The 24,924-nt window shown below is 32.7% G+C and overlaps 3 protein-coding genes across 9 annotated transcripts in view; 2 read left to right on the top strand and 1 right to left on the bottom strand.

Annotated features, from left to right (window-relative positions):
- LOC126752405 (pneumococcal serine-rich repeat protein) overlaps positions 1-15,284 on the bottom strand; it is a 32,852-nt gene extending 17,568 nt beyond the window's left edge. The window contains exon 1 of one of the 2 annotated variants that reach the window (XM_050463172.1): positions 14,961-15,284. The gene's annotated coding sequence lies outside the window, so the exon portion shown is untranslated. Of the gene's footprint in view, positions 1-14,491; positions 14,511-14,960 lie in introns of those variants that run through there. The other variant, XM_050463174.1, reaches the window with a different exon arrangement.
- On the top strand, positions 871-2,128 carry LOC126752414 (uncharacterized). The gene is made up of 2 exons (XM_050463196.1): positions 871-1,067; positions 1,807-2,128. Exons 1-2 carry the CDS (start codon positions 963-965, stop codon positions 1,978-1,980), a joined length of 279 nt encoding a protein of 92 aa, XP_050319153.1. The 5' UTR covers positions 871-962; the 3' UTR covers positions 1,981-2,128.
- The window catches only part of LOC126752397 (fibronectin type-III domain-containing protein 3A), a 36,858-nt gene continuing 15,458 nt past the window's right edge, over positions 3,525-24,924 (top strand). The window contains exons 1-3 of one of the 6 annotated variants that reach the window (XM_050463147.1): positions 15,514-15,647; positions 15,946-16,322; positions 23,172-24,618. In XM_050463147.1, the coding sequence (XP_050319104.1) occupies positions 23,490-24,618 (1,129 nt within the window). In that variant the 5' untranslated portion in view covers positions 15,514-15,647; positions 15,946-16,322; positions 23,172-23,489. Of the gene's footprint in view, positions 3,913-3,939; positions 4,075-6,820; positions 9,547-15,513; positions 15,708-15,945; positions 16,327-23,171; positions 24,619-24,924 lie in introns of those variants that run through there. The other 5 variants (XM_050463146.1, XM_050463145.1, XM_050463143.1 and 2 more) reach the window with 5 other exon arrangements.

The following is a 24,924-nucleotide window of genomic DNA, read 5'->3' as shown; positions in this document are numbered from 1 at the left end:
CTTGACTTACTCTCCATATAACTATTATCAGGATTTTCGAACATCAGGCTGACTTTGCTCCATATGTTTAATGACTGTATGTGAGGTACCTTAATGAAACCAAGGGTTTATTTCGGTTTGTTCGGCTGCACCCGAACTTAGCCCTTTCTTACTTGTTACTTTGTAAAGTCGTACCTTTTTTCAGGTAAGAAAAACAATTTCTTGATATGGTTTAAAACTCGACTGCCACAGCGACAGCGACAATCTAAAACAGTTTCCAACTTGTCATGAAACCGTTGTTTAAAATGTTGGAGTAATGTACCTATAATCCAGCGTTTTGAACGCCATTAATAACTTTTCTCAACCATTGTGATTAGAGAGCAGCGGCCTCTTCCTGGAAAACCAGTCCTACTTCTCGAAATCAACTTTTAATGGTATCTACGGCTAGTGAGTTCTCAGTTGTCCAAAAATCCATACTTTAATTTCTCTTGTCAGTTACAGTGACAACCTAGTATCCTCAGAAAAAGGTTTCTCTTTACCCTCACCATTGTTTCAATAAAGTTAGTAACATTCTATAAAAATTTAAGAAAAGCCTTATATAAAATATCTTAATTAAAGAAAAATTCACCTGCATTGCTAATGTAATTGTAAACGATGCATACCGCTATTATCACTTTGTGAATAACAATTCCAATTTGTGCAAATTATTTACAGGGACATGTCTTTGTTAATTAGTTGTACGCATCCGTATATACATATATTATGTATTTATGTACATATATACAAATCTCTCAAATAGTATTCACTTTTGATTACTATGAAAATATTTTGAAAAAATACAGTTCAGATTTTAAAGTCATTTAGGTTATTGTTTTTCAAAATTATATTACTTTCAAAATTTAAAAAGTGTAAAATATTGTTTTGTCTTGTTAGATAAATGTTTCAAATAAAATAACACACATTAACCATACATCATCGGGAAAATGAAAGCAGAATGGTCGAAGGCGTTTATAGTGCGTCCACGCGATAATTTGCAGTCACATGTTTACATAAAACAGAAGAAATTCGTACCATCTTACGAGAATGATGTAGGTTCAAAAATTTTATTTATGCGCAGCCGAGATAAAATTTAAATTTTGTAATTTAATTGAGCTTCTTAAATAGTGAAATTATTGTAAAAATTTGACACTATGTGTATAAACTAAGAGTTTCCTGCTGTAACCTGCTCTACAGTTTTTGCTTGCTGTGTATGTACATGAACGTAGGATTATGTTATCATGGTGAAACCAAAGATACGTAGTAGAACCAAAAATATATTAATAAATTTCGTACTATTCTTTCAGAATGATATTACTTTGATAGACTAAGTACTATGTATGTATATATTTTTCAGAAATGTGTGATAATAGTACCTACTATTATATACTATGTATATTGAGAAGTGGAATTTATTATGTTTGATGATTTTGATGTGTCGGGAAAAAATGTTTAAAATTGGAAGTGGAAAATGTTTATTAACACCCTTAGAGAGGGAATCTAATTTATTTAAGACTGTTGATTTATGTTCCAGCATAAATAAGAATTGAAATGTTGGTTTGCTGAGTGATTATATTAATCTGCAAATTATACATACATATAAAGCAAAGTATAAAAAGTAAAAGGTATATGAAAATTATCACTGGACCTCTTTTAATTTCACCATGGTACATTACAAATAAATATTATTTACATGTATATATTATTTATTACTTTTTATTATTCAATAATACTTCATGTATATATTATTGTTTGTATATATTCATTATTAATAATACTTCGATTTAACAGCCTTGTCCTATTCCGATGAACTGGCTCATGGGCTGGGAGTACGCACGTATTTGGTTGCGTGAGCGCGATGATTATATTAGTGCACGCCTGCGCAAATCCAAAGCAAAAAGAATTAAAAACGATTATACCGCTTGGCTTCTTAAACGACAAGTCAAACCTAAAAAAATCAGCTAGCAAATGATTTATATTAGAAACACGAATCTTAGTGTTGGCAGTTTATTTTGATTTATTTTCAGATTTCTAAATTGTTTGTTAATTTGTTTGATTTGTAACACATAGTATATTATTAATTAGACATGATAGCATGCAGATGTATACTTGTATCTATGTATCAATTGCGATAAATATACATATACATATATGTAAAATATAAATTAAACTCTTGTTTGTTTTGTACCAAAATTGTTTTTATATTTCCCCATTCCTTGTCAATGCATTGGCGCTAAAATAAATTAAATTGTTAGTGGAATTATTCGTTGGAGTGTACACATACTAGCCAGAAGAAGCTATCAACTTTAAGCTACATATGTACATGCATACAGGGATTGTCCGGTCCTATCACTTTCCGGAACTTTACGAGTTTGACATGTTTATATGTGAATTTTAGTTTTTTCTACTTAGGACGAATATAGTTTATGCATGGTCCTATTACTTTCCGGACAACCCTGTATGTAAGTACTATGTATGTACATATGTATGTACTGATGTTTCTCTGCAAGTGGACCATGTCTATTGTATGCATGTATTTTCTTTGATTTTCCCATAATTTTCCAGTTTTCTGACAATTAGCTGACGTTTGCTTTAAATTCTTCCAAATGGTACCAAAAGTTAGTTCAATTAGTGTACTAACAATTTGATGTGCAAAATTAATTTAAATATATTTTTGAGATGCTTTTGATTTATACAAATTTCTGCTTCGCCAGAACATAGCACTTCCTATCACCTTAACAAGACTGAAATATGTAGGTTACACACCCGGCTTCAGCGATTGGAACAAACTGAATGACCACGTACTTATACATAAATATGTATATGAACATACAAAAAATAGTAATTACATACTTTTATATATAGTTAATAAAAGTCCTTAAAATTTGTATATCTTTTTGCAACAACCGAGCTTTTTGATATCAGTACAAATGTGTTGTATTTAAAGTTTCGTACACAAGAGCTTTTGCATTTGTTTCGCGTGCAAACATGGATTCCACAGAGAGAACATAGTTTTGTAAAGTAATGTCAGAGAATTTGCATTCTCTGAAGCGGCCGTCTTATAATTTTCGAAAGCTTTTTCTTGAACAAAGAAGTTGCGAAATATAAAAAAGTGCACCACCAAGAGTAAATCGGGTACAAACGAAGCGGCAAATTGTTGATGCCACTTGTCAGAGTAAGGCAAACAGCCTTAAATGCACACAAATATATTTTAATAAATTTTGGTGTATACAAACATATACAAATATATTTTTAGTGACTTTATGTGCATATGTATACTTGCATATTAAAATGTATGCAAAATATACATATGTATGGATGTATATTTGATTTTGTATTAATTCGCAAATGCCAAAAAGTTGAATTAAATATATTTTTTCTCTGAGGTCTTTGGATGATAGTGGTGTATTTTGGCAAAACTCGGGTCCGCCAACGCAGCAAAAGCGAAGCACTGATGGTGCCGCGTTGTTGGTATTCATTTTTCACATTCCACATGCGAAGACAGTGCCTAATGCACTTTTCCATTTTCTCGCTGTTGTTAATCAAACGTATTCCGTGTCTGTTGTCGCAAGTGAATTTGATATTTTGAGTCTCCACTAATCACAATGCTGAAATTTGTGTTTTAACTGGTTTGGTGTAACAATTGCTTAAATAACGTTGCATTGCACAAGTAACAAAATATGTATGTTTATAATACAGTGCATCATGTATAAAGTTAATTGCACAGATGTTGGGTGTAGCAAAAGCTAGAAGATTGCGATAAAGGCTGTAATATTTATACAAAACAATCTTAAAAATATTGGAAAGCTACGTAAATGCAAAGGAAAGTGAATGTGATTGTCGGCAAAAATGCATAAATTATACGGTAAACTCAGTTTAGGAAGATAAAAATATAAAGTGAGCAAAAGCTAGAAGATTGCGATAAAGGCTGTAATATTTATACAAAACAATCTTAAAAATATTGGAAAGCTACGTAAATGCAAAGGAAAGTGAATGTGATTGTCGGCAAAAATGCATAAATTATACGGTAAACTCAGTTTAGGAAGATAAAAATATAAAGTGAGTGTATTGACATATAAATAAAATTATGTTTAAAAGCGTATGTGTATATAACTGGCATCAATAGAAGTTCTTCGTCAGGTTGCCATTCATTTTTTCTAGCTTTGCCACGTCATTTTGAATTCGCAGCAGTCATCATACATTATACGTACATATGTATGTAAGTATATATGTACTTATGTACGTATGTGTGTGTGCATGAACATAATTAATAAGGAAACAATTTTACTTGATTGAAATTTGAGCGAAATCTAACACATTGACATACATAAACATGAATGGACCAGTATATTTTTGTATAGCATATTGGTAAATAAGTATTTATGCACTTACATGTATGTATGTACATATATATGTACATACATCCAATAAAAGCATGTACAAACCACCGGCCAATGACCACATCTAATTTTTTTTAGTATCGTACCTGGATATATGACGGTAAATAAGTAACTACAAATTATCATTGTAATAGTAAAAAATATTGAAAGGCCTACAAATTTCTCACAATATGGTTACGTGTACATACATAGTCACTATTTAGTTTATTATTGAAGTTTCTCTTTCTAGTTTTTCTATGAATGTAATTTTAATTAGTTCGTTCGCTCCCCTCCTAACCTTATCAGTAGTTTATCTGTAATATGTAAACACAATTCATACATATGTATATACAGTAAAGGACAAAAGTATTCATGAAAAACCCAATATTTATCTTAATACTTAATTTTATTAGACACTATACATATGAAAAATTATAAATACCGATTGAATATATGTATATATGTATATATAAAAATATATGTATATGTATGTGTATATATCATGAAATGAATATTTTAATTCAGTTAGAATTATTATACTCTTTATATACATACATATGTATAGTATGTACATACATACATACATATGTAGGTACTTTGTAATATACTAGATATTTGCTTAGAAAACTTAGTGATTTCTTTGGTTAAGGGCATTTTTAACACCTTGAATTTGGCAATGATGTAAATTATGGACGATATAATTTTATAACCATTTTTGACTAGTGAGAGGTGAAGACCATCGTTTTGGCATCACTTTATTACCAACATACATATGTACATATGTATCTTACAATCGGTTTTCTAACCATGCAAATGACTTCGTTATACACTGGGTCTAAACACATTAGGAGTATTGGCTTGCTCTTGCAAGATTGCAGATTGCAAAAATACTATACCGAAATATACAAGGGCACGAGGGCACCCATTGCAGAATCTAGTGATATACATATGAACGGCTGATTCGATCAATTTATTGTGAATTGGCGCACCTTCTGCATACATTTTTAACAAAAAAACTGCAACAAATCTTTATAATTTAAATAGAAATTATAAAATGTATTTAAAACTTACCTTCCTCAACAATTTAACGACGTAATATGTCTTTATGTAAAATGACAGCTAAAAGAGGGTTGCAATTATATTTTTGCGTGACATTGCACGCAAATATACATGGGTTTTGGTCTGACATATTTTACAGCCATTGCAAATAATTTTCTGCGTGTGTTTGTTGCTGTGCCGGTGCACCAAGAGGAAATATATGCAATTCTTGCACCGTGCAAGGGTTTTGCAAGAGCAAGAGAATACCCCTATTGTATTTGTATGTAAGTTAGTATAATACCAATGGACATATGACTATTGTTGTTGTGCAATATATTTATAGCACAAGATTTTATTGGTAAAATATCCACCTAACTTGTTGCGTAAATGTTGTTTCCGTTGTAGTCAGAATGAACAAGCCAGATACGTAAAAGTTTTTTGTTTCATTAACTAACATCCTTATTCAAATGCCTAATTAAGAAATTCACCATACAAAAGCACTCACAGGTCCTCATTAGGATCCAATTACTACATATCATTATCTGTTCTCAGTTATTTATTTATTTTGAAATACATATGTATGTATAGTAGATGGTTAAAAAAAAAACAAGTATAATACTACTCACTCATGAAGAAATTTAAAACCTAAAAATTAACTTAAAGTACCTTCGTGCAGTGCTATAAATGGTGAATAAGGTGAAAGCTCTAACTTTGGTATATGTATGTAAATACTTGTATATACAAACACACATAAACTATACGAACATATAGCGAGAAACATTCGGTTAATATTCAGGAATCCAACCACGAAGCAAACGGATGAATATAAAGCATCTCTCCGTAATAGTGTTCGGGCGTACGTGTGTGAATAAATAAAATCAACGTATTCAAACATATGTTCACAGTAAAATATTTTTTTTTACATAAATTGTGCTAAAATTTGATGTAGTTTTACTATTATTTATAAATATGAATTGTTTTTTAATAACTGCAAATGTGCATATGCATATGTGTACTGTCTATGTGCCAAATAAATATTGGTAAGTGCGCCTTAATTTTCCATTTGAAATTACTCCTGTTATTTATGGTATTTATATCCATTTTTTTCTCCAAAAAAATTATTTAAGGTGTATAAAACAATAAGTTCGTGGTCATTGTCGAAATTAAAGTGCACATGTAGATATTTACGTTACATTTGAAAGAGGGTCTGTGGAAAATAATGTACTTGTGATGCAAATGAAGCACCATGTATTCATGCATAGAGACATATGAATATAGATTAATATACTGATTGAATATTCATTTAAGGATTTATTGTATAGATAGATATATGTACATATATACATACATACGTATACACGAATGTTCTCTTCCTTTACTTATTTCAGACGGTTAGGAATGTTTAAACATTATACAAGCACCATGGTTTCATATTATAATGTAGAAATTTAGTGCCAGTCGCAGAAGCGGCTACTTGATTTGCGATTTAAACATATGACGGCTACCGTCATGACCACCCAAATATCCGCTATCGCTGCGTCATCTCACGCTATTGATTCGTCGCAGGCTGTAATCACAGACCACCGGTCGTCTTTTTTCGCGAAAAATACGAATATTGTAAAATCTGAAGTTTCAAATAATACGTCAAACTCTAACGTAATGATCCGCTCTTCAAAGCCTGCAAAAGCACTTTCAGCGATTCCGATATCAACAATTCGGGCACAGTCGCTTAGATCCAATTTGCCTTTTGTAAAAATATTGCATACACCATCTGTTACTTTAGCTAGATCACTTAGCTGTGATGATGAAGATAAATGCTCAAATAGAATTGTTGCAGCCGTCGGATTGACAACGATGCAATGCGTTGATAATAGCACTCAGACCGATACTATGCGTAACACAGCGCAAGTATTTTTAACAAAAAGGGTACCCAAACAGTTAGGAGTAAACGCTGAACTTAAGGAAGATACCAATGATCAGAAGGATTTTTCGTCTTCAAAAACACGAAATCAGAGCTTAATGTTTAATGAGATCAGCGAGAAAAGCGAAGAAATTATATCAATTACACAGGATAGAAAAAGTGAAAACGACAACGAGAAGAATATGTTGGAAGATAAAAATTATTTCTTATTCAGGGAAATGGACTTTATAGACATGAAGAGTGAATGTAGTAAAAGTAGTAATGACACTTTATCTGAAACAAAAAGTCTCATTGAATGCGATAATTCTTTTAAGAAACCGGTTAGTATTTTGGAAGTTGAGAAATCTGCTATAAATTCTGATAATATTTTTGGTTGTAAAACACATTCTAATACTGAAAAATTTTTGGAATCAGTTGAATGTACTTGTAATGATGCAACACAATTTAATTGTGATTGTGACCAAACTTTAGCAAATTGCACCTATCAAGAACGCATTATTGACTATGACAATTTCCGGATAATAGAACACGTTATAGATTGTGCAAATGAAAATTTTTGTGAACATGGTGAGAAAATGAAATGTGATAGTCCTTGGAAAGATACCGAAGAGGACAACATAGATCAAACTAAAGAAATGAACTTATCATGTCGAGAGTTGGTGGCATTTATCGGTGAAAGTTATCAAATTATTAATAATGAACATCATACAATAATGCAGCACGAAGAGCAACTAGATAAAAATTTACCTGTTGCGTCGTCATTGAATTTAGATGCTCACCAATCTAGTAACGATAATGACGATAATATATATTGTTCCGGTGGAGTAAGTAATGACCCTATACTATTGGATTCCCAATATGCAAATACGAACTTAAATGAAAATTTGGATAACAATAATAACAAAGGTTACTCCAAAGGGGAAGCACAAGTGTTTAATGGATCAAAGATACAATCCCCTAAAAATAACATGCAAATATTAACTACGATTGAAACAACTAATTCAGTTTCAATTGAGTCTCATGACCAAACTGAGTCATCAAAACGTAAAGAGCAATCGATGTCAACAATCCAAAATTCCACACCATCAATGGCATTAGCTCTGAAGGCTCTAAAATCAAAACTGACGCCTTTGGCCCCATCTTTTCATCCAGCACGAAAAAAATTACAACCAACTACATCCGCAACTACTGCCTCATCATCAATGTATGCCTACGAGCAGACAGCGATCTATTACCAACAAGAGCCACAACTGCCTAAACCGCAGCAACCGCGTCTACAACAATTAGCAACTACAACTACTGTGCATAAAACGAACTTAAATAAGTATCCAGGATTGCAAGAAGAGCAACAACAGCAGCTGCAAGTCTTACCAGTGGTTCAACCAAGCTATTCCAAAAATTATTTTCAACACCAACACTACTGCTCATCATTGATACAAAATTTTCAACAGGTACACAATTTTGTAATATCTTCTAACGAACATCCTCAACAATGCGATGAATTGAGAAATTGTACGCAAACTCATCTGAATAGTTCTCCTAGTTCAGTTGCTGTTGCAATCCAAACAAGCGCCCTGCCCGTGACCGTCGCCAATCCGACTCAGCAAGCTCAACTGTTCCCGATTCAGTTGATTTCACTGGGCACTCCAACACTAGCAGCCGACTCCAGTAGTATTTTTGGACAGCGGCAGGAACTATGCACCACTTCTACTGTGGTAGCCTCGGTTGGTAATGGATCAACTCCTTGGCCACTTTTAGAGGCAGCACCTGTTTTTATCGACTCCCATGGAGAACTCCACACCCTCTGTCCGACACATGGTCACGCGGCCTTAAATGCAGCATCAGTGGAGACCGGGGTCAATCCACAATGTGTATCATTTAATCAAGCAACCCTCACCTCTGCACGAAGTAGCATTTCGCAGTCTTTACATTCCAAGCAGTATCAGAATCCGCTACAAAATCAGACTAGACCACTATCATCAAGCACTGCTCCAGTGGCGAAAGACAATACGACCATTCATCAGTTAGTACAAAACTCAAAAGTGAAGAATCAAAATCACAATCAAACTCAAAATCATCAACTACGTCACCAACAACAGCCTCAACAACCCCAGGCGCATTATCAACAGCAGCAGCAGAAATTCGATTCGGGCATTATACTAAACATTTCTGGCAAAGGCAAACTTCATCGAGGTAAGCGAACAATTAATTACTACTTTGTATACTTTTGTGTACATTTTCAACCATTTGCCAAGAACATTTCTCATTCACCTTATATAATTTGTGCAAATAGTTTTATGCTGAACACTGTCGTTTGCGAAAATACATTGGCCATGTTGACTCCTCGTCGAGTTTACATAAAGCCAGTGCAGAAATTACTCCTCTCTTTCTTTACTTTTTATATCCTAAACACTTTGCCTAGAAGCAAACGTCGGAGACCCTGTGAAGTATACATACATATAGTATCTACATAAATACGTGAATCAATCACTGAGTTTTTGAGATACCGATCTGCAATTTCGCACACGTCCGAAGTATGAAGGATCATCTGTGATTTGAATGTTATTAAAAAGTGAGAGTGTCCTTCAAGTGCCTTTAATGTATGCAATCTTTCGACTAACAATTTTCAAAATTAAATTCGGTTCAGACCTTTCTCTAGCTCCAATATACCCCGTATAGTGGTTTCCAAACTTAACTTTGAACTTTCGTATTGGTCAAAAGGTGCGTTATTTTACTGATATCAAATGCAAATGTGTTATTAAACATAATGTGGTTTTGCGCTGAATATGAATGAATTTGGTCTAGATCTTCTTCTAATCATCATATCCCTAATACGAGTATATTGCCTTCCAATTGTTTGTTTGGTTTTGCCCTCATATACACAATATTTTCAATTTAGCCCCTTTGGTTGAGTTTATAGCACATGTATGTAGATATAGTAATTTAAGTTAAAAGGGTTGATTTTAATCCCGTAGGCGAACAAAACGATAAAGCAATACCGTAATACCTATTAGTAGACTCTATTAGAGGTTTAAAAGTGTTTCTTAAGATATTTTTTAAATTATGTTTTATGATATATAAATACGTATAAAAAAGTGTTTTCGGCTATTCGTAGAAATTCAGTTTCGGGAATGAATATTTCCATTTTCTATCATTTCGCTACACAGTGGCAGTAGGCACACAAAACATAGTTGAAGCAATGAAATTTATGTAAAATGTTACCAACAGAAATATAAAACTGTACAAAAGCTCCGTGAATGTGCATAAACTTTATGGTGCTTACAGAATGTACTAAATATTTTATCGCCTAAATTATTTTGATATATCTATGTATGTATGTAAACACAGTACCTAACTATAAAAAATATTTGTTCAGTGAACGCAAGACAATTTGTCTTCTGTGACTATTTTACGCATTGTTCTTAAAAAAACTGTCCCAAAACAACAAAAAATAATAAGAATTAAAAAAAACGGGAACTATAAATTGTACATAATTTTCTTGACACATTTTATTACCTCTTTTCCGTTTATCAGATATAATTTTAACGAAATACGATCATTGGAACGTAATTATATTCGATTATAGCAATTGCTTTTATATGAAAATAATAATGAAAACGTCGTGTTCAGGAAATTGTTTGGTTATGGGGGACGTTTGGCTATGAGGACTGTCCGTAGTGGGAAATTTCACTGTATACTTTTTGGTTGAATAAATTTCATCTAAACTCCAGATAAAATTGTGGAACTATTGCCCGGTTGCAATTATAGATCCCATTTGCAGACCCTTTGTTGTATTTTCAAAATCAATTATCGATACAGGTTATCCAAAATGCACTTAAAATCAAATAATTAATTATTCAATTTTGGGCACAATGCTGTTTAAAATATTATAATTAATAATTATAGGATAAATAATAATAATGAATAATTAGGATCTACATCTTAATCATGCCTAAAATGCCCATAAATCAAATAATGCTGCCATTAGTAAATTATAGTGATAATACTTATCAGCGAATATATGTAATTGTTATCAATAATAATCGAAAAACATGCTAACTTCTTTGTCTACAATCTAAAATCGCTTATACATATTATTTTCGGACAGACATTGAAAACATTTTGAAAACACATTTGTATGTTGTCGAATCTAAGTCGTTCGGACCGACAATGTGTGTTTTCGATGAGTTTTCACTGACAACTATCAATAGCGGCATTCTCTTGCTCTTGCAAGATTGCACGATGACACAAAATGTAAAAATCCTATACCGAAATATGCAAGGCCAAGAGAGCAGCCATTGCAGAATCTATTGATATATTACGGCACGAAAAAAACATGGGTTTTGGTCTGACATATTTTACAGCCATTGCAAATAATTTTCTGCGTGTGTTTGTTGTTGTGCCGTTGCACCAAGAGGAAAATTCTGCAAGAGAATCCCCCTAATATGAGAATATTAAGTTACAGTATTTGTATATGGAATGTAAACAAATATCAAGTGACAATATATGTCCGATTATAATGAGTGGAATGTAAGTTTTCAAGTAGTTTGCAGCGAAAACTGTGTTTTCGTTTGACAGATTTTACATGGAAACATGTTTTCGTTGTCGGTCCGAACATAGTATTATATAGACTTCTTCAGAGTGTTAAAACTCGAACAAATAGTTTCATAGCAGCAACTGCAACTATTTTTTTTACAAGATTTGGAAGACAAGATCACCAAAAACGGCTCAATTTGAAGGTGTATATGGAATGTAAACTATGTTTAATAATAATATCGAATTTTAAAAAATAAATTATATAGTATATATATTATATATAAATTATCAACTATGGTAATACTGTTTCGGAGAAAGCAGAAAGAAGCTGCTTTTGAGAAAAATATGTCCGATTATTCCTTATAATAGTAACAAACATCAAAACAACCTTTCGTTTCAGTAAACAGAATGCAGAAACAATGAGTTGGAATTATGCAGCTACAATTTAAAGAAACAATATCAAAAGTGTTTGAATGCAATATAAAACAAAGTGACAATATACATATGTACATATATGTCGATTAACTATGAATAAACTATAATTTTACAGTATTTGAAACTGTGTTTTTTGGAAAATAAATCAACGAACATAATTATATCTTCGTTAATTTTAAAAAAATATTATTATAGTTTATATAGCATATGCAGCTATTTTTTTACAAGATTTGGAAGACAAGATCACCAAAAACGGCTCAATTTGAAGGTGAAGAAAAGACAAAGCGAGCAAAACGGTTCCGAAAGTAGTAAGATCGCTGTAATCGGTGTGTCATTCTACTTGGCAACTATGTTTAATAATAATATCGAATTTTAAAAAATAAATTATATAGTATATAATATTATATATAAATAGAAGTAGAAGGAAGCTGCTGCTTTGCTACGAGAAAAAATTCTAAAAACGCATGAAGTGCTGAACACAATGAGCGAGTTAGGAATGTATTCCTTATAATAGTAACAAACATCAAAACAACCTTTCGTTTCAGTAAACAGAATGCAGAAACAACCTTGAGTTGGAAGAATTGAAATGCACTATCACTACAACAAACAATCCTAAAGAAACAAGTATCAAAACAACATTGAGTTTGAATACCACAACAACCTTATCTTAAAACAAAGTGTACGATTACATGAAGCAACTTTTGTTGCTGATTCTCGGGCGATTCTCTTTTGCTGTTGCCCATTACCTTCACACGAGCAACTTGTGTTGCGCAACTCTGCTCGAGTTTTTTTCTCATTCTCTTTCACTTTACTTTAACCCATTGTCTACTCTTTACTTTAACCCATTGTCGTATCTTTTTCCTTTTAGGTATTTGGGCCACTCTATCACATATATTAATCAGCTCTGTCAATTAAGAAATACATTTTATTTATTAAAACAAAGATATATCACCCTTTTTACTATCGTCTGAATCAATAAGTATGGCTTCCTCCATATAATATCTTTAATTAATTCGATTTTTTCCTCATACTCCATTTTCTTAAATATTTATATTATATTATGAATATTTGTATACATATTTGCAAATTACTTACCAAATAATGAAATTAAATTTTTTAAATATATTCAAAATATTAATTTCAAAAAAATATACGCAAATGCAACTATGTACTACGAAAGAAAGAACACGAATGCCGAAAAACGTCGCAGCGAACTGCTACGAATAAGAACACAAAGCGAGTTGCTGAACACTGGAAACTCGGCGCGATTCCCCTCTCCTCGTCGCCCCCTCGCCTATAAACTAAGAGTTGCCGCAACAAAAGTTGCTTCGTGTGATAAGGCTCAAAGCAAATGTTTTTAAGCAAACAATATACATATGTACATATATGTAAACAAACCTAAATAAATAATACAATCTGTATTTAAACAAACTATCAACTAGTAATAAGTAAACATACTAGTTAGTATAAATAGAAATAAGAAACATGTAATAAATGAGTCTTAGGAGTATAAATAAAGAGTACATATTTCGGCGTAGCTCAAAATATATTCTTTTGACTCATTTTTAATTAACGTAAAAATTAACTAGCGCGACACGACATGGCAGCACGACAGTGAACTGAAAATGGCGTCGTGAATCCTACTACATGAACATTTGTAAGAAGGCAGCGACATAACAATGGCCGGCATGTACACAAAACAACACAGTTGTCCATTTTGTATGTACACAATTTCGTTGTGGCCATACTAATACTTTTCACTTCAATGAAATTTTAATATTTGGTTCAAAGTGAAATTTTTTATGCAAAAAAAAAGAAAATAGGTAAATTTATTTGTTTTAAATTATCAATTGTTATTACAAATGATATAATAGAGCTATTTTACGCTTTAGAGCTTTGAATAATTTTATATTTCACATATTAGTGGCATCACCACTCTACCTCATCTCCCTACTGTCAACTCTACTGTCGTCCTACTGCCGTTGGCAAATATAAAAATATATTGAAGTTAGCGAGAGCGACAACTGTCGGCTGCAGTCGTGTAGTCGTGCAGCTGTCAAAATAACTGTGTCCATAAGAACGTGTGTATTTTAATATTTGACAGATGCCGTTTCCAGTCTGTCGCGCTCATTGTGTTCAGCACTTGATGCTGAGTTTTCATACTCACAGCGCTCTCATAAGTTTGATTTTGAGTGAGTTAACTCGTTCTGGGGCTTTAGGTGGATGAGTATTCACAGTTATGCTCTCAAATCAACCCGCTCCTTAATATATCAAAAATAGATACACATACATATGTATGTATGTATATAAAAATCTAATTTTATTATTTAAGATGCATTTATGTACATACATATGTGTATATGAATGTAGGTAAAATAAATCGTGTCATATGTGTGAAATGTTAATTATTTTATACATATGTATGTATGTATCATTTAAATATGTACATACATATGTACATATGGCCGCTCTGGAAAATCAATATAAAACATGATTTCAAAATCGAAACTGGGTAAATCTTGCTTAACACAAAAAAGCCAAATTACGAATATCATAAATCTTTAGCGGCTTTACCCAAACTGTAGTACAAACTATGTATGTTAGTTTCGGAAACACAATGGAAACAAAGTACTTACCATACGTGCATATGTAAGCATGTAGAGAGATGCAATTGTATGTATGTATATACAAGATGAAATAGCTTGGGAGTGAACAGCAGCTACACAAGAATAATTTCCAGTTGAAACACCGAAAATTCCATTACAGTGCATTCCAATAAAAATATGCGGTACTGAAGTCTTGTTGCCCGCAACAAAGAAAACAGGTTCGGCTGCCACACTTTTGCCGTTCCAACAATTTACTGAGTTTATTTAGGTTCACATACGTTCATTTTGTCGAATTCTCTTTTCTAAATGAACGAGTACTCTCGGTGTCTTCTGCATATTATCACAAAGCAACTAACAGTGAAACAAGTGTGCGGAAAGCGTTAGAAGTGGTAGCGGAGCCAGAGAATGTAAAGACATAGAGAAGGTGCAGGTTTGTCTTTATGTTCTCTGGCGGAGCTATCGACCGGTCTACTGGACTGCCTCAACGCAATGACTTAACTGGATTGTTGGTCTGGTTTGTTGGATATCGGTGTGTTCATTCGTTCATTCGTTGGTATGCTGCTGACTTCGGTGGATTGATTGTGGTGTCTAGTGGATGTGGCAGTTGAGTGAATGTTCATTGCTCGCTCGGTAGAAAGACATACCAAAGTGGAGCGCTGAAGTCTGACGTGAATAGTGCGTTTCTAACATCCAAATCGAATAGTTTAGTCGAATTTAGTAAGCGGTGTCGTAGTGTAATTTTTTCACCAGGATCATATTATTTAAAAACAATAAAGTGTACTCACTTGTCTTCATCTAATAGATTTACGTATATTGTACATATATAAATATATATACATACATATATGTATACACATATGCATATATGTATGTATATATGTATGTGTATATTGGCTTATGTATATATGTATGTATATTATTTGTAAATCAAGGGATATACATACATACATACATATGTACACACTCCAGTCCTTTGCAATAGAAATTTGATTTTATACAATTTCCATTAATATAGTGAGGTGAAAAATAGTAATATAGTTGGTATGAAATAAATTGGTTCTCACAGTTTTCTGCATATTTGCAAATTGGCAGCATAAACTAAACTGAGAACTGCATTAAACGGGCGAATCATCGGGCAAAAGAATTTGCACGAGGAATTCCAGTTTCGGTTAAAGCGAACAAGAAAATAAAAACTGAATTTCAGTGACGCGTGATACTTTTCAGATACCGTCATTGTGTGGTCGTGGAAGTTTCAAATTATACAAATTGTGAAGTAACAAAGAAACCCTAAATAAAGAAAAGTGAATGAAAATACGATGGCACAAGCTAACTATCAAATAATGCAATCTTATGTACATATACATACATATGTATGTATACTATAAACGTTAAGTATGTATGTAAATAAATATTCATATGGACTGAAAATTGTATGTACATTTATAAATACATATATGTACATACATTTACGTATCCGCGCAGTAAAAATAAAAAGAAAATTATTTAAAAAATATAAAAAATGCAAGATGCCTGTCGCAGTCACAGTTGATTCCAAGAATACATATATGTACATATGTATATGCGTATGTATGAATCTACATAAACATGTTTTATTACTTAGCATAGTTACACAAAAGTTCGAAAGTATTTGTCCTCTTCGCTTTCTTAGCATGGAACTGGGGATTCACTTAGTTCATTTTCTAAATGTTCGACAAATAGAGGCAGGGCGCGGTACAAATTCGTAACAAAAAGTACAATACAACAAATAATTGTGCCCGCTTAACGTGTGGTTGGAGCGACTGACTCGTCACTCACAACTACATAGTATGTATGAATATATGTACATACATACATATTTCATACGCGAGAAACACCGACAGAGCGACAGATTGCAGAATTCACGAATTCAATTGTTGTTTCCGGTGTGAGAATTGTGTAAAGTAGTAGTTGTAAAAAATGTTCAACAAAAGTGGAAATTATAAACAACAACAGAGAGTGGTAAAAAAAAAACATCGAAAACACTATAAATAAAAAAATATAATGTATGTATATATTTGTGCATATATACATAATAAATGTTTAAAACATGATTATTCGAAAAAGAAACCGTCTGTTGTTATTACATACTTACATATGTACATACAAGGTCTGTCGCAAAAGAAACAGGACTGTTAAAAAAACAACAAAAAATTGATATTTTTCAAAAGTTATATTTTTTTATTCAAAGTAGTTTCCTTGTGCTTCGATACAGCGTTTATCCCGGTCAATTAGCATTTCAATTGAGTGTTTAAGGTCATTTTTCGGAATGCTCTTGAGAATATCGTCGTCGCCTTTTGGATAGCTGAAATATCCTGAAACCAGTGTCCTTTCATGGGCAAATGAAGTTTTCCAAATAGGTAAAAATCACAGGGTGCCAGATCAGGTGGGTAGGGTGAGTGATTAATGGTTAATATGGAGTTTTTTGTCAAAAAATCAGTGACAAGCGTCGACCGATGACACGGCGCATTATCGTGCAACAGGCGCCAGGACCCTGCCTCACGGTATTGTGGTCGAGCACGACGAATGCGTGACAAAAGACGCTTCATAAAACCAAGGTAAAACACAGCATTAATCGTTTGGCCAGGGAGGACGAACTCTCGGTGTACAATACCCTCGGAATCGTAAAAACAAATCGGCATTGTCTTTATTTTTGACTTCTGAAGACGACCGACTTCTGATCGTCACAGAGGTCCTCATGAATCGCTTAAACCACCCATGCACATTACTACGGGATAGGCACTGATCACCGTAAACTTTTTTCATCATTTCAAATGTTTCAGTAAACGTTTTGCCAAGTTTTTACGACCGATGACCAAAAGCTGCTGTCACTTTTTGATCGATAACATCGATTGTAGTTATCCAATTGTCTTAAAATTTTTACGAAATGTCAACAAGAGATCAAACTTTTTATTTCATATACCCACCAATAGGTGGCGTCACCAGAAACAGTTATATTTAAAGAGTTCTGTTTCTTTTGCGACAGACCTTGTATAAAGAAAATGTGCCAGTATAAGCTGTGAGAAAGCCGATATTAGCATTAAAATTAATATAAATATAAATTTGAGAATGTATTTTTAAGTTGTTAAAAAAAATTTATTAAAGAAATTAAGAGAGTGTTGATAGACCGAAGAGTGCTTAGACTTAGTGAAAACTGAATGAAATAACCTCTTTTAAAAATCGCTTTGAAAGTAAAAAGAAACTTTACTTGAAGACATTTGCTAAATCCCAATAAAGTTGCGTATGACGTTGTTGTAATATATATACAGCCATGGTCAAAAAAATAGTACACTTGGTCATCAAATAAAAAACATTTACATATTTATTCCTTAAGTTTATCACTTACGGATTTAAATAGGCATGTGTTTTATTTTAAAAATTATTAAATTTTATATTACTAAATAAAACAATAATATTCTATTATCGTTAAAAACGAAAACATCAATGTCCAATGTGGCAGCTGGGACACATAAATAGCATGATCTGAAAAGGATTTACAAAAAGGTACAAAAATTTATAAAACTGATTAAAATATGGCAAAAGTTAGCTCATTTCGTTAGTATTTTATACTATACCCACCATCACCCAATCACATCTTCGCTGCATGCTGTCCACCAGTTTTTCATATCGTTCCTTTGGGATTGAATACCAAACCTCCTCAATTCCAGACCATAAATAATTAAAATTGGATTCAAATACAAACTGCTCCATTTTATTTTTCAGTATATCCAAACCAGTACATTTTACCATTTATTCGAACAATTGGCCCGACGCCATGCCATAAAAACGCGCCCCAGACCATGATACTCCCTCCACCGTGTTTAATGGTTTTTTGGTATACCTAAGGTTAAGGGCTTGACCTTGTGGACGACATGCGGATTGGAGTCAGATTTGTGCTATTTATATGTCCATGCCTGTGTAGGTACCTACATATATGTATACATATGTACATACATACATATGTATATGATAAGTTTCTTTTGTTTTTTAACTTTCAGTTATTCTAAATTGCTTGTAAATCTTGTAAACATTAACGATATTAAAAAACAAATGGAATACGTATACATATATGTATCCATGAAAAGTATCTATCTATCGCATCTATGTATGTATCTATTCTTCTTTACTGGTGTAGACATCGTTTACGCGGTTATAGCCGAGTTAACAAGCCAATCGTTTTTTTTTTGTTTTCGCAAACTTGCATCAATTGGAGATTGCAAACGAAACCAAGTTCTTCTCCACCTGGTCTTTCCAACGGAATGGAGGTTTTTCTCTTCCTCTGCTTCCCTCGGCGGTTACTTCTCAATTGCCTACTCAGTCCGATGTAGCACCTGTTGGCAAGAGTTATTCTGAGTTGGATTTCGAGGCTGACATTGTTGTTGGTGTTGATACTGGTTCCAAGATAGACGAAATTATCAACGACTTCGAAGTTATATGTACCCCTTCCCAATACTGAATGAGAGATCATATCTATCGATATCTGTATGTATGTACCTATGTACATATGTAGTTGTCATATATGATTACTACTCTTTGCCCAATACTTAGTGTAATACACAGAATTAATGAATGAAAGATCAATGTAAAATCTTCAGAGAAAAGTATTCACATTCTATCAAATAACCAGATAAAAATTGTATTTAATTTTACCTTTTGCTTTGTTTTTACTGATTTTCAAGAACTTTATAACACATTTTTTTAATGTGGCTATAAATGAAATCTTCTACTACCGGACACTGACGGATCCACAATTTTTGTCCGTTAGCCGAATAAAAATTTTACTAAAATATATGCATACACTTTTCAAAGTAATTATATTTCATGGTATTTAATTAACATATTTCATTTTTATTGTGAGTTGTATCATAGTTACATAAAATTTGTTTATGTAAAGCATAGATACATATGTACATATTTATTTAGGCTTGAGTTTTCAAAATTTCTTTGACTATAGTTTGTCGCAACTTTCCTTGATTCTGTTTCATAAAAGAGTTTTCAAGATGAATTTCTAAAGTTGTGGCGTACTGGAATTCAGTAACATCATCACTAACAAATTTTTTAATGCGGCAATATTGTTCTAGTACTGCAAAATATTATTTAATTTGATCTGCATTGCAGATATTTCCTCAGTAACATTTTCGTCAAAGATAAAGTCAATTTTATTGAAATCTTTATTAAAAATTTCGTCAATTAACAAAATGTTTTCCGAATGGTTCCTAGTACTTTTGTCCGGTTAAGAGGAGGTTCTGCATATTGGAGGTATCCATATCGGAGCGGTTAAATGATTTATTCGATAGTTTTGAATTTGATGTTATTAATATATCACGATTATTGAAATGGTTTCTGTTGCACTTATTTGAAAATAACTACAATTTTTCAATTAACTACCTAACAAAATTATTATACTGCGTCGAAGTGAAAATTGATGAGGTTGTAGCACATAGCGTCGCCAGAAACTTGCATAAAGTACCTAAGTATTTCAATACCCACATTCTTTTTTTTTGGTTTTTCGATATCTACTTCGATTTTAATAAAGTACTAATATACATACATTTTCAATCAAAAATTGATCTTTCTGATGCAAAGTTTTCCTAAGAGGTAGGTGAGAGTGTAACATATATGTATGTACTTACATATGTACATACATACATATATCTGAGCACATAAAAAATTGCAAACGTGAAGAAGCGCATTTGTGTGGTATCCAGATTCGATGAGTATCGAACAAAAAGCAAACACTTCAGCGGAACACGAATAAACGAATGTGTTGTCGGCAGACTTCTGCAAACGACATTATCCCGCACTTAGATATATATACACACATATATATATATATATATGCAAACCAATGACTGTATAAACAAATTACACGTATACATACATGTTGAAATATGTAAGTGTTTATATGTATCGTATTTACAGTTCTAACAGCGAAAGCACAAAAGCATAAAATAATGAGCCCAACTGTGTATATAGTACTATATAATTCGGACATATGTATGTACATATGACCATACACATATAAATTTAAAAGACCAGTGTGTAAAAATTCTGGTCAAGGCGGTTTAGCTCTGCCATGCAGTATGAAAACATTGAATATAAATATGTATGTACTTGCATATGTATATTTTTATAGAAAAAAGTTAAGAGATTCTTTTTTGCCTTTGGCCTACACTAAAATCAATTTGATGAAGTCCGTACAATTTTAACATTTCTTGTATGATGGATCATTCATCCGTATATCTTTTCCCCAAATAATCAACAAGTATTTTTTAGGCAGACTTTTTTTTTGCTAAAGTACACATAGTACTTATTTTAGGATCCTAAAAATATTTGGCTGACCAACCTGCTGTAGCGTCCTAGCGTTTGGCTCCGTCTGCTTCAGCACGTAAAAGTTTAAATGCGTTTTTCACAAAACTGCTGCTTTCAAATCGGGCAAAAATATTCTCGGATACTATCGGCTTCGTATTCACAATCACCTTCTCTCAACGAGGTTCTCCTGATTCCGAAGATAGCCTCAGTAGACGCCATTTTGTATCAATATATCAAACACTTGTCCTGAAATAAAGAATTCGATAGTTTTATCGTTTCTCCTAGAATATGTCAAAGTAATGCCCTTTTAAGGACTCTACGCTGGCCTAACTCTTTAAAATCTGACTCCCAAACAATTAAAATTATAGTTTAATCTCGGACATAGATATCAAAATAATTATAATTATAATATTATTTTACCACACCAATTATTGCATAACCACACTAGTGAAATTTTTCCATGGAAAACACACATTTGGTTTTATTGTACACATACATATGTATAAAAATATAACATATGAGTAGAAAACTGTTTTATGGGATTGTTTTCATTTCCCTAATTTACACTATTGCTTACTTATTTAATAAATCCCACCAGTATGCCCGTAATATTGAGTCCTGATCAAGTAAAATCTGATAGAATTATTTATTAAAATAAAATAATTGACACACAATAACAAACTAATCGATTGGTTTCAGTTGTTAAAGTTAACTGAATACAATGGAGATGTTAAGTATCTCAAGTTTAAACGTACATAGATTGATAATAACGGAGAACACAAACAATTTGAATAATTCACAACTGTAATAAATTTATAAAAAAAACAATTCTGAATTACTTATAATGAAGAATTAAATAGAAAAACTTAAGTATTATATATCGTCACCTGAAATGCAAAATAACGTAACAACATTTTCAGAAATTTACAATGGCGTGAATGAAAAACGAAATAAAATGGAACATGAGTGAAAAAAAAAATAATATTGGTTAAAACTGGTTTATATCTGAGTGCAGAACTTGAAAATGTTGAACATATGTAATAGTATGTATGTACATATGTAATTTGAAGTAGTGAAGCGTAATCGATAAGACACTCAATTTCGAATTTTTTGATGATACGTTATTTTGCATTTCAGGTGACGATACATACATATTTATAAAAAGTTCGGTATAACCAAATTTATTCTCGGAATTTTCCAAGATCAAAGCCAAAGACGTAGAATTTCTTAATTTTCCTAATATAGTACATATGTACCTACAGATCTTACATACTGATTTACACGGTATGAAGTCAAAAAAATTACCAGAACCGGGCTGTATCAGCTCGATATTTTCAATATGGCCAAATTCTTGTAAAAAATATACAACGCAATCAAATCATTTATGGCGAATCGCAATGTGTTGGTCAAAAGTAGGATTCGGAAGCCAAGACCCCGCCAAACGGTTACGCGTGCGGATTCTGCTATATTGTGGAAAGACGAAACAAAGGTTAATAGGATGGGAATAAATGACGAAATATTTGTCCACCATCCTAAGGGCGCTGACAAAAATTATGTCACAGTTTTGATATTTTTTTTTTTTTTTTTTTAACAATGAACATTTTAATAATAATTTAACATATGCTTCTAGTAAAATCGCTTTCCTGATTACAATATTTTATTTGCATTTAAGTTACTTCAGCTCTGTTATTATTTTTTGTAATCATTTTAAGAATTTTTTGGTAAGTATGGTTTTAGAATTCAGACAGCTACCGGATTACTATTAGTGTTAATAGTTCAGCTTTAACTCATAATTTGTAATAACAAAAAAATATTGGAGTAGCATCAATGCAGTGCCCAAACTTGAAATTGAAAACAAATTTTGTATGTATTTATTTTTAACTTACTTTTCAGATATTATAACCTAATTAAAAAGAATTTAAATAAAACTGCCCGAGAAGTCTAGCTGGTTAATAACAGTAATATAAAAAAATTTAATAATGATAAATAATAATAATATAACAACATCGAGAAGATACTTAACGTAAAAAAGCTTCTGCTAAAATGTTGATGTCTTCCATATTGTTAAAATCATACTTTTCACAAAAAATTATTATTTTTATTGTCATAAGAGCTTCAAAGCTTTAGTGCATAAATGTAATAAATAATAACAAAAATAAGTTATATTCAAACTTAATAAGCACAATATCAGCTATCAGTTAGGCGGTTGACATGGTTCGCTTAAATGTCTCAGCTACCCCGGAACAACACCCTCCGCAGCTTAACACATATACCAATAATATTTCTAATAATAACGGTCAACAGAATGTTGGTGCCGGAGCTCTTAATAAGAATATTTCCTCGTCTTCTTCATCGACATCGAGTCTAAATAGTAACGCTTCCTCATTTGAACCGCATCATAATCAAATACAGCATCAATTCCAACATCAGCTTTTACATCATCAGCATCAACAACATAACACAAGTCAAGTTCGTCAGCAACGGTCCACCAACAATATGCTAATGGTTGTACCACAACAGCAACAAGTTCAACAGACACATGCGACACAGCAGCAGGCTCAATATGCACATCTGTCCTCGCTCGCATCCCAACATCAGCTTCCTCAACAACATAGTTTTACCCATCATGTCCACCATCAGACTCCATCGCAGTCTAACGGAGTTGCTATAGCAATTCAACAACATCAACATAAACAACAACCACCACAACAGTCACCTGCGGAGATTTCAACATCGTCGCTGCCAGCATCACCGCCTCTAATTCAGCAAACAACTACAGCATCTCAAAGTGCGCAACTTGTGCAGCCAGTCTGCGCTATACATCATCCACAGCAGCATCAACAGCAATTTGCTTTAGTGGCTGCCATGCATCAACATTTAACAGCCGCGACTGGCCTCGGCTCTTTACCACCACAGCATATGCATCTGTCTCATGGTCCACAAGCACAACCACAGTCCGCATCACTACAGGTGCAAGCGCTTACGGCAACTTCTCAACAACCTCAAACTACTCAACATTCTCAGCAACTTTTAAAAGAAAAAAATCACGATAGTGGATATATTGCTAATAGCGGAGGTGTAGCAAATCAAGCTACCGGAAACAGTCCTGGGGCATCTTCCACCGAATCGCCCACCAGCGGTGCTGGCACTTCCACTGGTAGCAGTGGGTCCACAAATGCTGCTGCTCAACGTGCACCTTCCACGCCTGGTCAATTATATATACAATATCCTGCCGATTTCTATCCGGCAGAGTATTACATTACCCCGAATTCACACGATAGCATGTGTCCACAACACCCACATCATCATCACGCGATGTGCGCAATGTCAACGGATTATGGTAAGCTAACCAAGCATATGGATTTTGAACATCATAGTAAATAAAATATTATATAAAATATAAAAAAACCTTAAAAGTTTAAAGCGTTTATAAAGGCGACGGATTTACGAGTATATTGAATATTTGTTTCCATATTAAAAATACAGTCGGTGGTTTATAAATTCACGCATTACATGATATTTATATACACACATATGTATGTATATATATATCATCATACATACATATATGCATATCTTATAGCTTTGTTATAATGATTATTATAAATATATTCATGTAAATTTGATCATCGTAAGAGGTTCAATG

Source organism: Bactrocera neohumeralis, chromosome 3 (genome assembly GCF_024586455.1).
Source record: "Bactrocera neohumeralis isolate Rockhampton chromosome 3, APGP_CSIRO_Bneo_wtdbg2-racon-allhic-juicebox.fasta_v2, whole genome shotgun sequence".
Taxonomy (NCBI): domain Eukaryota; kingdom Metazoa; phylum Arthropoda; class Insecta; order Diptera; family Tephritidae; genus Bactrocera; species Bactrocera neohumeralis.
This window is presented reverse-complemented; position numbering and strand designations above follow the sequence as displayed.

What these genes read in the sequence shown, in the direction of transcription:
- LOC126752414 (XM_050463196.1), top strand. Translation starts at nt 963, where the DNA reads ATGAAAGCAGAATGGTCGAAGGCGTTTATAGTGCGTCCACGCGATAAT. An exon ending in TACCATCTTACGAGAATGAT is followed by an intron (nt 1,068 to 1,806) that starts GTAGGTTCAAAA and finishes TCGATTTAACAG; the next exon opens with CCTTGTCCTATTCCGATGAA.